At 41.2% G+C, this 17,892-nt stretch overlaps 1 protein-coding gene across 3 annotated transcripts in view; it reads right to left on the bottom strand.

The window, feature by feature from the left end:
* Positions 1-1,049: 1,049 nt before the first annotated feature.
* LOC133396181 (protein tyrosine phosphatase type IVA 2) overlaps positions 1,050-17,892 on the bottom strand; it is a 45,609-nt gene continuing 28,766 nt past the window's right edge. For all 3 annotated transcript variants that reach the window (XM_061665708.1, XM_061665707.1, XM_061665709.1), the window contains one exon: positions 1,050-1,326. In XM_061665708.1, the coding sequence (XP_061521692.1) occupies positions 1,167-1,326 (160 nt within the window). In that variant the 3' untranslated portion in view covers positions 1,050-1,166. The remainder of the gene's footprint in view (positions 1,327-17,892) is intronic.

Here is a 17,892-nt window from a genome sequence, read left to right as displayed (position 1 = left end):
TCAAGTGTATGCGCCTCGCCCTTGGAGACTTGCAGCAAATCAATATTATGCATCAATTTGAATTGCATCACACATCTGCCATTAATGTGTGCGTCATGAGCATGAGACCTGTTTATACATTTGTGCAAACAGCGAGCCGATCAATTTCATATGATTAAATTTCTCATTATGTGCCCTTTGTTTTGGTGCTGTGAGATATTGTCCCTCCCATCTTGTTAGCCATTAGTTTACTTTGGATTAATTCATTCTACACTGCCCTTGCGATTACTGAATCATTGATTTATTTGGGCCCTTTTTTTTCCCTTCTACTATTTCACTTTCTGTTTTTAAATTTAAAGGAAACAGTGGCCTCTTTTTACATGTATTTCCTGGCTGGTGAAATTTGTAGATGATATAAAGTTACTGGAAATTGAGAAGCAATGGTTTGATGTGGAGGACAACTCAGTCCAGAATACTGAATACTGACAGTGAAATTTGTTTTTATAATAACATGTTTAATTCCCGCATGATGGGTAGAGGTGGTACAGAGCGAACATAGAATGCGGTAAAACAAGATTTTCTGACTAACATTAAGATGGCTGTCACACTAAGCTTGAGCCTCCTCGTGTCCGCTGACCTCTAAGACTTGACAGTTACTTGGAACACAGAGCACAAAAATGACCTCGGGCAATGAGCCACATGCTGCTTCATCAAGTCTAAAGGCAAAGATGTTATTAGCCTATTAATCCATTATACCAATCAATCAATCGATTGATCAGTGAATGTACAGTAGCGAAATGTATATAGCAAAGTCAGAAAATGAGTTGAAGAATGAGATGAATTTGCGCCACATTCTTGTTGTGAATGTAATTCACAGTAAATACCAATTGTGGGATTTTAATGATATACAAAGAACATTTCAAACTGGGGAAAATGTAATAAAATACAGAATGCAGAGAAGTTCAAGAATGTTTACGGGGTTTTTCATTTCACTATTTCATTCTGTTTATTTGACGCAGTGTTTATGGGAGGGTAAAAAAAAAAAAAAAAAAAAAAAAACAGCAGAGACACGCCAAAGCAGAAACTCCAGAATCTGGGCCAGAGATTGCCAGCAGGGTCCATCCAAAAACTCCACTTCAGAGAGCAAACAGCAACTAGTGGTCCTTTTGCTCAAATTGTCCTCTGATTTAAACACAAACAGTCACTGCTGCTCTGAATTTGAGCGAGGGCAATTTCTCGAAGAGGCCAACAAAACAAGACAGCCCGTGTGTTCCAATACAAGAAGGCTTGAGTCCTTCCTTGTTCAAAAGGTTGCTGGGAAATCTTCCAAAGGATCTGGCCGATGAACTGAAAAATACAACAAGAGATCAGTAGGGCTGGAAGGGTCGTTGTCATCACCACTGCACTTTGTATTTTGGACAACAAACACAAAATGCTGGATGTCCTCCACCGCCGTCCTTGCAAATGTCACAGCTGCACGCCCGTCGGTGGAAATAAAAGCCTGTAAATGGAGTTTTGTGTGGTACTAGTAACCTATCCTTGCTGTCTGGTGACGCTTTATGACTACAGTCAACCCCCGTTTGACCGCAAAGGATACGTTCCCGGCAATATAGAGAGAATTTATGAAAAGGTTTTAGCCCTCCCACATGCTGTAAACATATTTAAAGGTATTAAAACGTACTTGTTTACACTCTCGCTAGCACAGTTCTCCAAATAAGAGACAAAGCGTACTCGCTTCAGGCTGTTAATTTGTCAATCCCCTGCTGAAATTGACTGTAAAATAAAATAAAGACAATTAAACATTGTATATTTAAACACCCATAATGTTCAAGCAAACCACGTAATTTTGTCCACCGAAAGTCCGCTAGCTTAATGCTGAAATATAACGCAAAACGCCATACACGGGCTAACGGAAATTAGCATAGATGATACAATAAATGGAAACACATACAAACAAAGATTACAGTAATAGTAATATATTCTCTCTGCTCTTTGGGAACGACTTTTACTTGAGCTAACAGTAGTTCTTACTCTCCATTGCGCTGCATCTCTTTCAGTAAAGCTCCGACTATACCAAAGGCTCACAAATTTAAATTCAGAATTGCCTGTACACTGTCAAAACCCATTAAAAACCATCGCTTAAAAGTCCCTTATACCACTAACAATGTACCGCATCAACATACAGTACATTATATTTCAAGCGTTCCGGCTAGCCCAGAGTAGCATGCAAAAAAAAAAAAAAAAAAACTATTGCCGGCACTTGACATTAAGCGTTAACAGATACAGGCTGCAAGGGAAGCGCCTTGCGGGGGCAGCAGAGGCGGGCGAGGCTGTCGACGGGGGATTACGACTCGATCTGGTCCATTTGGAGTGAAAACGATAGCAACGCTGATATCACACCGGCAGGCTCGGCTGCCTTAAATACACGGTCAACAGTAGAACACTTCTAATACCTGGATGTTGATTTTTACGTCTCTTTGATTTGTAGCTCGCTAGAACATTTTAGTTTTGGCCTTTACATTTATTTTTGTATTTTTTTTCCCAGATGTTTTCAGCTTCATTTATCCTAATCTTGAACTGCACTGCGGAAAATCGTTTTGTACGTTTTTTTAGGGGGGAATATGCAGTTATAAAGAAACAACGCTTTTACAATTATTCTCCACTATGCAGTTTCAAGTACGTCAAAAAATGTCATGAGTGTAAAAGTGTCGCGTAAGTCATTAGCATTTGGCTTTAAGGGCCATTCTCTTATCAGTCTGACAGACTGTTATTTCAGTAGTTCAGTGATATAGACATTTTGTGACTGAACAAAATATGTATATATATATATATATATATATATATATATATATATATATATATATATATTTACTGTTAGTGTGTGTTTTTTTTGTCTTCCTTCATTACAATCCAGATGCTTGGGCTCATCCAATATGGGCCGCATTACTCCCCCACTAAGACTATCATAGCAAATTTGCAAGAATACATTATTCATTTCCTATCAGAGATGACAAGTGCTTCTCGCGTTTCATCTTTGCTTCTTTTTTTTTTCATTTCCTGCAGTGCACCTGAGACACAAATACTCATTCACTTTTCTTTTCTTTTCTTTTGTGATTCAGACCTTTTCCAATTCAGTTCTCCGAAGAGAAGCTGCACTCACACATGGAGCCAATGTTATATCCCGTGATGACTACAAAGGAAATCAATAAACAGGATAGGTGTGAAAAAGAAGGTGCAATGAGATGACATCTGACTCTTACAAGGAGCGATACTTTTTTTCTGAAGCAAGGAAGACGAATTGAACCCTCAGAAATTGTGACATAATGAAAAGCGATTTGCTGAACAAGCAACTACGATTAGTGGGTAGTTTTAGTCATTGATTACTCTTTTATTGTATTTTCTTTTATGAAAAGCACATGATATGTATACTTGGTCTTATTGGAATTTAAATAGCCACACAGTCAGGGTTGCTTGTGCAGCCTCCTGTGGTATAACCTTTTCAAACCTCTGAGTGGTTGTTTTTCCTTGGCCGCGGTTAGTTTCTCAAAAATCTAATTAGACGTATTGGGCCAGAGAGGGGCGGCACGGTGGCCGACTGGTTAGAGCGTCAGCCTCACAGTTCTGAGGTGTGGGGTTCAATCCCCGGCCCCGCCTGTGTGGAGTTTGCATGTTCTCCCCGTGCCTGCGTGGGTTTTCTCCGGGCACTCTGGTTTCGTCCCACATCCCAAAAACATGCATGCATTGGAGACTCTAAATTGCCCGTAGGTGTGAATGGTTGTTTGTTTGTATGTGCCCTGCAATTGGCTGGCAACCGGTTCAGGGTGTACCCCGCCTCCTGCCCGATGACAGCTGGGATAGGCTCCAGCACGCCCGCGACCCTAGTGAGGAGAAGCGGCTCAGAAAATGGATGGATGGATGGATGGATGGGCCAGAGAGGGCTGTTTTTTTTTTTTTTTTTTTTTTTTTTTTTTTTTTTTTTTTTGGTCTTCACTAAACAAGGATGTTTTTAAATCACATTAATCGCATTCCATTATTTTTCCAGAACATTTGAGCTAAAGGGATATTGCAACGCACACACTTTAGTCGAGAGTGACATGTTTTCATTGAATAACAAACAACACGGTGCGTATGCACCCAGTTAGTGCCATGCATGGCTTTGTTTACTAGAAGACGTCTTATGGTAATAATGTGATCATTTGCAAGTGAAATGAAGTTCCAAGGAAAAGAAGCAAAGGGACAAAATGGGGACGGGAAATAAAAAAATCCGAAAATCGGTGAATCCGCGAGTGCTGAACCACGAGTATGCGGAGGTCGGCTTCCCTAAGGGACATTGCAATGACAGTTTACGAGATATTAGGCAAATAGCTTCCCGAAAGAAGGTACGTTGGGGAACAAACATAAAACTAAAGAGAACTAATGGAGTACTTGTAGAAGGGAAAAGAAAAAACATTTTCAGTGAATTCAACCATCAATTTGTCCTCTCAAAGTTGAGTTTTGTCAATTAGTTAAAAAAAAAAAAAAAAAAAAAAAGAAACATATCGGACCATACTAAGAAGAAACAATACTACAATGCAACTTAAATCATAGAATTATTGGATTTAAAATAAACTCCTATTTAAATGTATTTTCACATGTGGAGGCAGCACGCCGCTGGATTACACTTGTCAATACATTTGCAGATCCATGTATGTGGCGCAGGCGGCACGGTGGACGACTGGTTAGAGCGTCAGCCTCACAGTTCTGAGGACCCGGGTTCAATCCCCGGTCCCGCCTGTGTGGAGTTTGCATGTTCTCCCCGTGCCTGCGTGGGTTTTCTCCGGGCACTCCGGTTTCCTCCCACATCCCAAAAACATGCATAAATTGGAGACTCTAAATTGCCCGTAGGTGTGAATGTGAGTGCGAATGGTTGTTTGTTTGTATGTGCCCTGCGATTGGCTGGCAACCAGTTCAGGGTGTACCCCGCCTCCTGCCCGAAGATAGCTGGGATTGGCTCCAGCACGCCCGCGACCCGAGAGAGGAAAAGCGGCTCAGAAAATGGATGGATGGATGGATGGATGTGGCGCATGCATTGGCAAACACAAGCCCTCCGGAGACCCAACTCATTTGTAAACAAACAATGAAAATGTCAATAAATGTCATAATATTTCCCCCTTTAGTCTCATTATGAATGAAATAGGAGACGATATTGAGACACTGAGGTAAGTGAGAATATTACATTTCTCCAGTTCTTCCAGTGTTCAATATATTGATTAATACCCCAATGGGAACGCTTTAGAAGTCCAAAGGACTCAGGGGAATTGTGTCGGGCACTTATAGTTACTTACGTACTTCAGTGTTTTGCAACGACTGGACAGATCATTTGCAAATACGTACTAACGATGGCTAAATTTAAACCTCTGTTGCATGTGGTGGAAATAGAATCATTAATTAGAGAAAGGTGATATGTTTTCAATAAAGCTCACTCTTTCTTTCCCCTCTTGGACACTGCAAGTCATGTCTGGTGATACAAGAAATGTCACACCTCAGTTGAAAAGATTATGTCAAGGAATAATCCCTGTGTAATTAAAGGGCAGACTCAAGACGCAATTTATATGGAGCCAGTCACTACAGTCAAAATCATTCATTCCAATTTTATTTTTATTTTTTTTTATTACTTGTGTTGTTGGCTCATTGCTAACTACTTTAATTTGGTACATTGTGTAAAGAAATGTAATTTTCAACGGGGGTTGAATAATTTGGAGTGCAATGTACGATTATTAGCAGGCACTGGTATCTCCAGGTGCCAATGTATAGCAAACTAATTTTCTTTGTTCTTGTACTTTTTTTTTCTTGCTGTTGCTGTTTTTTGTTTTTTTTTAACACCCACATGACGATTCAGTATTCCACTTAATGCATTACAACTTGGAACGTGCTTATGGTGTATTTTTTTTTTATTAGTTATAATAGGCTACTCATAATCCTCAAGGGGAAACTCAACAGTGAATGATTTATAATTAATCTTCCCGATGATAGCTGGGATAGGCTCCAGCACGCCCGCGACCCGAGTGAGGAGAAGCGGCTCAGAAAATGGATGGATGGAAGATAATTGGCAGATAAAGGGCCCCAAAATCAAATTTTGCTCCGGTCCGCATATGATCCGCACAATATAAATACAGTCTCTCTTGCTTACATTCTGAAAATAAAAGCCAGGGTCCGGTCACTTCCTCATCAGCTTCCCTTTTCCGAACAGCCGCTCCATCCCCTCACACAACTCAACAGAATAATCTTTGTGTGGAGCCGACTCGACAGTAATGACGAGGCGCTCGCTTTCCGAGCGCACATTTGGAAAGACGCCCTCCGTATTGTGGCAGCCAGCGAGACAAGCAGCCTGCCAGAGTTGCTTTGTCCACAGTCGGCCTCTGGGGAGCGACATGTGCTCCTCCGCATGCCCTGCGAGGCTGCACAACGATATCCGGGACAGGCCAACATCGGACAACTACGAGCATTTTTACTTCTCCTGTTAGCGTGCTAAACTTTGGAAAAATAAATTTTCTGTCAAAGAGTGGATTAGCATCTTCTTTAGTTTGATTTTTGGATTTCTTGAAAGAAGAAATTGGTGTGGGCCTCTTCTCCACAAAGTTTCAAGGATATCGATCGTGGTTTTTTGTGGAATGCAAACGCACAAACAAACCAGTGGCAATAAAAATAAACTCTCTTGCCCTCATGTTATTGCATTTGGGAGGGGTAATAATAAATGGATCCAGACTTTGAATCAGATCTGCAGCAAAATCCGAGTGGCTTCTTGCTTGGCCCATCCCTTCACAGTTTGGTGGGAATTATAAAAGTTGTTTTCGCGTAATCCTGCAAACTAATAAATAAAGGCAACAATACTTGCTTGGCAATAATACGAGGTAATAATCTTGCTCCACGCTGGGAAATGGAAGCGACCTCAATCGTTCCCTCGCAGGGCTCTTAAACACCTTCCACTGTTCTGATAGCGTATTCATACAGTATACTTTGAGACGGTATTAAGTGGAAAAGAGCTCAGCTTTGGTCTGTAAGATGACCTGTTAAAGAAGAAAAAAAAATAGTGGTCAGGCCAAAATGTTAATTGGGAATTGGTCGAGCAAAAAAAAAATAAACATGGGAGATAAAGTCAATATTTAACGGTAAAATGTAGCAAAGGCGTCATAAGCACGTCCGTGTGATAGTAGTGTTCATGTTTGTAATACATCCATTAATCTGCGATATGGAAGAAAAAAAAAAACAACACTAACATCGCAACCCGCATAACTTGTGCTTCTGTCTCAAGTGTATCACTCGGTGAGGGGATTCTGTGCTGCATCCTATGAATTAATGATGTGCGCAAGGAGATCGGAACGGCGCCGAGATGGAGTGGGCAGAGCACTGCAGAGAAACAAAAAGACTTTTTGGACAGGAAGGAGATTAGTCCGGGACATTAGTGGAGGCTCATCATACCCAGAGACAAATTGAGAAAAAGAGCCAGAGGGGACTACACGGGGGGAGGGAGTGAACGTGTGGTTCCATCTTTTTTTTTTTTTGTTTGTTTTGCGGCAAGATAATCAAGGAACTCACTTGATTACAAGTGTCTCGTTGAAAAACATGGGTTGTCGTAAGTGTGCAGCCGCCAAACGCTCCAATCAAAACAACGAGGCATTTCGGGTGGGTCGTTAATGAGAGCTGTAACCTCACATCTGGATACTGTGTCTCGTCTGGCGTGGTGTGGGAATTCACCAAGTACTGGAGTACACTACTCTAACTTTGTTTCCCCTTTTTAAAACATTTACAACATTTAATTTGTTCCACGAGCAAGCTCGTAACCCAATTCAATCGTATATCAAATCACTTGTCGCGATTGGAATGAATTGAAATGACATTAATACGATTCCAGTCCCCTGGCAAAACACAACCATTTTGTGGGGTTGGAAGTCAAACAAACGCACACACGCTGGATTATGTATTTGTGTGTTCGACTGTTTGCCCAGTCAATAAATGGCTGAAAGTGCCTTGGCAACTGTTACTCTCCATTTTATTTTCTATCTGAAGCAGCTCCTAATTTAAAATAAAACAATTTGCTCAAAGCAACAACAACAGCAAAAAAAAATAAAAAAGCTGAGGAAGTAGTAGTCAAAGTAGAACTGTAGCAGCAAGGAAGGACTCTTGGTTTTCTTCTTGCTGTACTGCTTCCCCTTTGGTTGAAGTGTGATGTTGTAAAGACAAAGCAAGAAACCAAAAAGAAAAACAATGAAAACAATGACATAATCTTACAAGAATATAGTTCTAATTTCAAAAACTGAATGTTCACATTCCCACAAGCATCTCAACACAACAGCCTTTCAAGAGGTCCGCAATATATTAATCGGGTAATAATAATAATAATAATAATAATAATAATAAACATTATTTCATTGTTTATTTCATGTCATTCCTCATCATTGAATAATTAGCATTAAAAACACAATCCAAAAAAGATACCATCATTTTGGACACGAATTATAAATACTGTAGAGATTTTCTTTTTCTTTTGCAGGGGAGCAACGAGTCAGTCAATTAAAGTCTTGTTTATTCATTCCAGTAACCCACGACACTAATGCTAATTCCAAAAACATTAATATGGAAATATGTATATCTTTATGCAGTAGTGTTTTTTTTTTTTAAAGAGCTCCTCCTCTTTTTTGAGAAAACCCCCAAATGAAATAACATATAATCAGCAAAATCAACCCCTTTTTATATGTAACCCAACTCTGCTTTACAACACGGTGTCGTCTTCTTGACGTGTATAATGTAATTTCCTGTACTAACTCTGGAATGGAAAAAACAGCATCAATTGAGATGGACTTTTCAACATCAAATTGTATGTATATACATACTATTTGATGTTGAAAAGTATATATATATATATATATATATATATATATATATATGTATTAGGTCCCCAAGCTTGGCTGCCGGTGTGACATGTTTGTAATTGTACTTAGAAAATAGCAGCAAAATATCTGTGACATTTTCTCTGTTGTGCCACCAGGTCTTTGCCTAAAAATAACCGTTCACCAGCGGTAAAGATTATTTCTTGCATCAGAACGCAAAATTCAATGCGCTTGCTCTTGCCAACGTCAAATCTGACAGGGAGGCTTATGCCTGTAATACATCATCATTATAGAATCCCTGCAAAATGCTTAAATTATAAAAGTCCTTTTGCAGTGGAGCGCCTTATTATGAATCTTATCAACTCATCACAAGAGCACTCATTCCAGCCCCCCCCCCCCCCCCCCCCCCCGGTCTAATTCACTTCATCTCTCAGGAGATTGGTGGGAAAAAGAACCAAGTAATATACGAAATCCAATAGACGCCAAAGGTGTTGTTTTGACAGTGTGAGGAAGCAGGAGAGAACAAGTTGCCGTCTCATGACATGAGATGATAAATGTGTGGCAGAGGTGGAAATGGCTTCCACCTGATTTGACATGGAACTTTCTGCCTGTTCCTCTTCATATCAAAAGCCTCAGTAACATATTCATTGGCACTGTCAGACACGCTGCTTTATGAGCTAAAGATGGGGAGTGATCCCACATACCACCCCCGCCCGTCCCCCAAGCCCACAAGCAACTTTTGGCATATTCCTATAGCACCAACTGAGCACTCCATAGCATGCTCAAGCAGTGGGGTGGGTGGGGGGGTCCAACCAATAGAAGAGCTGATGTAATGTTGTTGTTATGTAAAGCTCCCAAAATGTAGTACATTGCATACCGATACTGGACTATTTAGAACAATGACTTACACTGTTCGTAAAAAGTCAGCTTTCTGGTGAAATGTCCAAATGAATGCACTCTAACCTTCACAAGTTGACTTAATTTCACCTTCCCGAAACTTTTGAGAACATTACATTTCCTGGTTCAATCAGAATCCATATTTAAATAGTCCTCCTCTTCCTGCTGTGACGAGAGACCACATTTAAAAATTGATCAACAGTACCTCGTCTTTACCGGGCTTCAAACAGGATGTCCTCAGATGCAAGCAGCCATTGAGCTTAGCGTGTGTCACGGTGTCATCAGCTACAGAGAGACTGGTAGAGTCACAGAAAGTCATACAAGTTGTCATCCTCAGACATTTTTTGGTCGATTTATGGATTACAGGCCTGCTGTGCACTTTTCAGAGTTGCGCAAAATCTACTGTAAGAGTTGGATATAGCGAGACTGGAAGAGTCATAGGAAGGCCATCCTTGCAAATGTTCCTGGATCAACAGCAGCAACAGTTAAGTTGTCAAAAGGTACTGAAATCTTCAACAGTTGGAGGTGTGCATTCAAAGGTTTACAGAAGGTCCAATTAAGTTCACCGATAAAAACATTTGTTCCAAGGATGGCCCAGCCTAAACAAAGGGTGTTAAGAACAGAAGTAGGTACATAGTTGGCTGGTAGGTATAAATTGGCTGGTAACTACTCATAAGAACAGGTACAACCTCTATAAACTGGGAAAGAAAAAAAATAAAAAGTATGTACCAACTTAAATGTACTTTTGGGGCATGTTAAACAAACTTATCGTCCCTACCAGAAAACCATAGCTATGCACAGTAACACATCTATACCCAATGAAAAAAAAAATAATTTTGTTTTTTTGAAAACAGAAAACTCTTCCTTTTCCCCAAAGCAAAGCTGTCCCAAATAAAAGTGGTCTGAAGCGGATCAAATCAGATGCACACAATTCGCCGCTTCTGCATGGAGAGTCGGGAAAAGCAGCTCTGTGATATAGAGAGGCTGGAGAAACCCCAGCTGACCCGAGCTCTGCAGTGCCATACATCTTTTATGAACTCACCTCTGCAACCTGCTGTTCACAGAGACCCTCACTGTAAAAGGCTTTCTGTAATTTACTCTTATTACGGAATCATTAGCATATTTAAGATATGAACACATATTGCAGAGCTCCCGACTGCGCTAGGACGCATTGATTCATTATTTCGTGTTAGTCCAAAGCCACAGAGCTGGATCTAAGCGCGGTATTTTACATCTTTAAGTGGATTACATTTCAACACAATGGGAGAAAAGTGTCTTTAAAATATTAAAGGGGCCTTGTTGAAAGAGTCTAAATCCTTCCCATTTTCACATTGCAACTGAAGATAAAGAACATGAACAGTGTCGACACTTTCAAAGCTTGAAAAACCATCGGGTGCATACCGAATATATGAGGTAGAGGCAAACAGCATAGTGCCTAAAAACATGCACGTTAGCTTCATAAAAGACTCTAAATTGCCAAAAGTCAGCTGGGATAGACTCCAGCTCACCCTTTGAAATACAGTAGTGTTTGAACTGAAATACAGCTTATCTTACTGACGTGTACATTTTACTGGGGTAATTTATTGTACCTACTGTGCGCTTACTGCTGGAGGCTAACGTTAATGTCTGTGGACAACAGAGACAGATTGGATCGTGGATTGGTAAAACGTTCCCTTTCGATCGTGATTGTAAAGCTCTTTTAGCTCTTGAGGTCTCTAATTTTTCCACTCACTTGCCAAGCACAAGCACTAACCTTTGCACATCCGTTACTCGCTATTGAAGCTTAGCAAGAGAGTACAGCGGTGCTGTGAGATGCAACTTTAATTCGTTCCCGGACCACACATCTCAAATCATTTTCCCCCATTGATACGAATGTAAACGGCAAATAATGTTTCATGTGTTTTTAAATAAAATAGTACTCGGTCATATTGTACTTTATAAAAATAATGGAATGTAAAACATTTGTGCATCATGATGACTTCATTGCTGTTCCTTCTGGTGTGTGTGACTTGGCCACCGGGGGGCAGTATAATACAGTGATGCAGACACAAATGAAAAAGAGTTTCACAACTACTGCAAGTGACTCGGTAAGCTGCAGTCATAATCCTCATGTTTCACTGAGGATAAAGAATATATGCCTGTCAGTATCAAAAATTGTACATTTAAACACCAAAAACCTTCAATCAAACTATAAAAAACATTCAATTAAAAGTCTGCTAGCTTAATGCTAACATACAATGCCAAATACTGTAGATAAATTAATGTAAATTAGCATGCTATATGGTAAAGTGGCTGGGAATCACTGATTCAGAGCAGCGCTGTAACTATAGCTAATGAAGGTTTTCGTATGGCAACAGTTCTAATGGAGATTTACCCTAAACCCATGCAACACGGCGTCAAGTTAACACGACAGCTCACAAGCGCTGCATTCCAATTCAAACTTGGCTTTTCATCCAGCAGACATCCTCGCTGAGACTTCTGGGGGTCCACCGTGCAGGTGCGTTGTTCAATTATCCTCCAGGAGCCAGCGTGGCGACCTTGCCTGCCCTGGCTTGACTTTAAATGAAAAGCAGAGATCACTTTGTGTGCCGTGTGAAACAGTACGGCACATGACAGGCAATTTCGCTTTGTGATGCCAGGCTGTTGGGGGGCCACGCCCGTCACCATTGTTGTCCAGCACTCTCCCTTCGCTCCTGTCTACGTTTGATAGACATCTCCTTAGAGTTCCGGCCGAGCATTAATGGCGGCTTGCGGTGACGCTGGAACAGAAACTCAATATGGGCCAGGATTGGCATGAAAATAAAAGCCAAAAAAAAGCCAAAGGAGATGGGTGGAGGGGAGAAGAATGCAACTGTGGCTGGAGAAGGTAATGTGCTTTTAAAAAAGGCTTCCTAAGACTGATCTTCGTCGGCAGTGATTTATTCATGCCAATGTATTTTAAATCCAATTTACATGCGGAGCACATTCATTCCCAGTTAGCCCCATCCGAGCCTTTCGTGACATTTCAAAGTGCATGCTGAAATCTTGAGTGACAGCAGAACACTGAATTCAAAGGACATTTAGGGTGACTAAAAAAGCTCTGCTGTTTTCCAAATACAAGCTGGCGTTTTATGAATGTGCGCCGCAGCATCCTTTTTGTCAATCTTTGTCTCTGTAACGGCATCCCATTTCCCATTTCCCCACTGGCCGCTGGATCGGAGCTCGTCTCTTCCATAAAGAGCAGAGAGAATTTGCAAAAATAAAACTGGGGGAGCTCTTGTCCCCCGGGCCCCAATTAAAACTTCCTTTGGCAAATTGAAGGCTTTTTATCCCTCAATACTCACCCACGCCCCCACCCACCTTCCACCACATCCCCTAATAAACTACGGGAAAGAAGCAGCAAAAGCAAGCTATCATAAGCTACAAGCCAAGAGAAAGTGGACAAGTTAGGCTGGAAGACGTGGAGAGCAAGAAAGCTATTAGTCACGCATTAGTCCGAAAATATGGAATCATTTTAAATGTTAAAACGACATGTCTGGTAGACCGAGCGCTTATTTGCATGAACCCGGGGGATTGCGTGGACTGTATATACAGATCAAGAGCCACAACTTGTGACTGGAAAGTACTTTTTTTTAACACTCCTTTCAAAAAAGTTCAACTATAGTATACTAGGGGTTGAACCGATTAGTCGACTATTCGACGTTTAAAGCTTGAAATCGACTCATTGCTTTTCATGTTTTTGGCATCTCGTCAAATGGCTGACTGGCTCGTTGAAGAGAAAAACTTCCACGGGCCTCTCACTATTTACATTTTACATCAACTAGATGCTGCGTAGTAGTGAGTTGTACTTCTCATCATTTCTTTTTATTTGTTTCTATGCCAATCCGTTGAAATACATCTTAACATGAAACCGGTCAATGGGGCGTAAGAGGTCGGGGACAGCTGTACTCTCCCGAAAAAATATCAATGACGTCGTCGATTAATCGACTTCGATTCAACAACAAAAAAATCTTGAGTCGTTCAACCCAAGTAGAACCTCCAGTCGAGCGCAATCTGTTTCAAGACCTTCCAATGCGGAAATAAAACGATTTGTATTCATTCCCCCAAATACAGATATCTTCGAACAACTATGATGTCATACTTCCTTGACATCCTTAACCTCAAACCTTTCTAACCTCTATAGTCTAGACTTTGGTTAACCTCTCCCTTCCTTTATCCGTCAAATACTTGAAAACTTATACAAATGCCAATGACAAGTCACATTACATTTAAAAATAATAACAATAATAATAAAAATGCTGCACTGTGTGGCCACACATATTGCACATTCAAGAAACAGCCACTAACTACAATAAAATAAAACTGCTCACCCTTTGAAGATGCCTGACAGACATGTAGTGGAGATGGAACAGGCATCTTTGTGGAGTGAATACGTACCGAACTGGGAATTTTGGCACTGCGATTCATGATTTATGTGGTTTTACGTTTATAACCGGGGCCCCCTGAGGGCAGACATAATTACAATGCGGCCTATGATGTAAACAGCTTTGACATCTGTGGTTTAGAAACATATTAAACTGAAGTCTTACAAGATGTCCTGAAATCTCACATGATGATAATTTGAACTTTAAGTGCTTTTTTTTCCCAGTGTTGCCACAACTTCAAATGCGGCTTTTGGGGGATTCAAGTACTAAGTCATGATTAGGAGGCTATCTGGGTTTGGATGTACGCTTACATATTGACAGTTTGTCATATTTCAACCAAAGCGAAAGATTTTTGATCCAGACGGGAATTTAGGGCGATGTGGAAAGATAACACATGCATGGATATTTATATTCGCAGCTGAAGCTGGGGAAGACATTTTAGCTGACTGATGTTGTGCCGCTGTGCTCGTCTATATTTGGCCATGCAAACGGCTGCTTGTTCTTCATCTCGCCGTACACTTCAAGTACAGTTCAACCTAAAATCCCTGCATGCCGCCGCCGCTTTGATGAGAGGCAAAAAAAACAAAAAGCCGTGTGATGATTAGTTATGCTTGTGGGTTCGGATTAGGCCGGCCGGGCGTCGATGCTTTTTTGAGCTATCTCGGCAAGCCAATAGCTCAGCTTGTTGTTACTAAGATTACAAAGGTTTCCATCTGGACCAGACCATCAGATTCAATTACTGAGCACAAAGCCCAAAGCAACACGAAATCCCATAACATTCAATAACAGATTGGGCTAAAGAATATATTTGAAAGTTATAAGATAGTGGAATTGGCTTGTGCGGTGTTTTAATTAAAAACATTCTCTGGTCACTTTTAAGCTGTTTTGTCAGTCAGATTTATTTTATTTTATATTATTTGCTGAAGTCACCAGACTCAAATCGATAAAAGGTGTATTGTTATTCATGACTGATGAAGAATATAATTTTGTCCCATGCAGGGAATCTGCCGAAACAAAACATATTAGGTTGGATACACACATTGCTGTTGCTCTTTTTTTTTTTACATTTCTTTTCTGTTCTCAGAAAATGTTTTCGTATCAAATGGTACCATTCTGAATAACGACCACAAAGAGAGCGGCTTTTTTGGCACTTTGCATGGATCGCCATGTAAAGTGCCAAAAAGCATTTCCAGAAACGTCCCTCCACGGTGGGGAAACACTCCATCAGTTTGAGACTGACATAATAACGAGGTTGATCCACCGCTATTTCACTCTTGCGCTGATAAGAGTCGCCATTGCTTCACATAAATGAAATCAGGGGCCATATCTCGTATTAACAGCTACATGGGCATTTTGTGAAATATGGAGCCAGGCACGCAAGCCGGGTCGGCAACGATAATAAATGTGTGTACGTTTTGCGGCTATGTGACAGCGGGGATCTGATAGTGCTGAAAGGATCCCAAACCGGATTCAAACAAAACCTGTTGCACAAGGAGATTGTTTTTTTTTAAATAAAACAAAAAATACTTTATTCATCGAGGTAATAAAAAAAAGTTGAGACCGAGGTCTCATTCACAACGGTGACCTGGCAAAGCAGACAAAAAGTACATATGGTACATAAAATGGTTTTACATAAATTAACAAAAGTGCAGCACATATGAATGAAGTAACCATTGGAAACACATCCACTGTCTGTCGTCTGCCCTTTAAAATAAAGTGTCGACGTGTTCATTTTAGCTCTGAGTGTTCCAAGCAGATGGAGTGGATAAAAGCTCTTTTACTCAGTTTATTTCAACACGAGAAGCAGTAAAATTGAAGATGTCACATGACCGTCGTGGGTACTCAGAGAGGGCCGACCAAATTTCACATACGGATCGCAGCGATGCGTCAGTCAACTGCGACCGGCAACTTGTTAGGAAACGCAAGGCACAGTGGTACACAGAGTCAAGGGACTTTTAGTGGAGGCATTCAAATATTACGTAGCGGTAACAAGGTCTTGTCTTGGATATTTATTGTCTGTAAGCGCTAAAGAGGAAACCTGATTTTTGCTTTTAAAAACCATAATATTTTCAGGTTCAACTGAGCATTGATTGGACTCAGGTCTTTTCCCTCAAGCTGCTGATTTTGGCACTCGTCTACAACATAATTACAGTTTTCAGAGCGACAGCCACACTGTGCTTTCTCTGTTTGTGAAGGTATTACAAAGAGTATTTCAGGACTGGGGCTTCTAAATCCTGTCACTTAGCATTCATTCACGCCATTCCGGCTTGACTTGTGACGGGTCGAGAGGATAGACTGCCTGTCTCATGGGAAAAGGCTCAAGAAAAAGAAGAATATCTTAACTCCAGAGGTGGCAAAATTACTCCCACTATGTACTCATTCACTGTCATACACTTTTATATTATTAAGTTCGTTTTTCAACGAGTAGGCGTGGAAGAGGGTCTCTCACCCAACTTGTCTGTGAAATTCAGTGTCTGTAAATGACTTTAATGACGAACAGATTCCTTCCTGATGGCAGCGTTGCATTGCTTTGGATTTGAGATGAGCACAGCTTTTGAGTTGAAGATAAAGATTAGGCGGCAACTCGCGGCTGGTCACATCGATTATGAGGGAGTGAAACGCCAACACGTTGGACAACTCAAACAGTATTCATATGGGTGTTATGAACAGAGTACATGCCGCAGAAAGTAGCAGAAAATGTGTTGAGATTGTTAAAAAAAATATGACACAATTTGTAGTGAACGACATACGCCACGTAAAAAAGTCACTGACGTTCGACTTGAGCCATACGATGAGTCAGCATCGCTCACGGCGTGTTTCTTAGTTGTACATCTGTAAATAAATGATGTTGCCATCAAAAGCCCTTTGGTTCATTAGCTTATTGTGTCACAGAGCAAAATATTCTTCGGGTCTTGAAAGATCAGTCAAAGTGGCCGGCAATATGGGGAACTCTGCTTTGAAAATGGCTAGCAGTGAATGAGTTAAGTTGAAGTACAAATACTTGTGTAAAAAAAGACAGGGAGTTAGGAATGCAAAACATGTTATTATATGCGTGCCTCTTTTTTTCACGTGACCGGATTGTGTGCCAGCTTCTACGCAACCTTACATGTGCGCTTGCCTGAGTTTGTCACCGCGAGGTTACGGCCGACCAAGTCCGAGTCGGACGGAGGCGAAGTCTTTGAGTAGACAAGCAGCCTGGAGAGAGATTCTGATTATCTCCAAGATGCCAGGCCTTAGCAGAGCCTTTCCAATACCTTTCACTGTCCTCCTCCTTTTCACAGATGCACAGCTGATGACAAAGCCCGAGGTGGCTCTCCTCGAACGAGTAGCAAAATCGGACCGCCGAGCCGGATTTAGCAACATCATTATACTCCGCATACTTGTGTGAACACAAGGCCCCTCAGGCTTGCAATTCCTGATTTGCTTGCCCGCTTCAGTTTATTTCCGACATCCCGCCTTTGTTTACGACGGAAATTGCCTCCGAGAAGCTGGCGGCCTGCGCGTATTACCGGGCGAGGCGCTCTCTCCGCTAACGCACCTGAGGAGACATACGTGCGGAATTGTACATGAGTGCATATGCATGCAGTTCCTGATTTCCTCAACCTCTCATTTCCCCGCCATTTCCTGCGCAGATGCTTCCATTACCTTCACCAACAGGCAACCTGACACTGTTGTCTGTTTGCCAGTGCGGGAAACGGTCGGAATACTAACTAGGGCTCACACGGCGCCTGTGTATATATGTGCTC

The sequence above is a fragment of the Phycodurus eques genome, chromosome 20 (genome assembly GCF_024500275.1).
Source record: "Phycodurus eques isolate BA_2022a chromosome 20, UOR_Pequ_1.1, whole genome shotgun sequence".
NCBI classification, from domain to species: domain Eukaryota; kingdom Metazoa; phylum Chordata; class Actinopteri; order Syngnathiformes; family Syngnathidae; genus Phycodurus; species Phycodurus eques.
The sequence above is the reverse complement of the archived record's forward strand: the minus strand, read 5'-3'. Positions and strand labels throughout refer to the sequence as shown.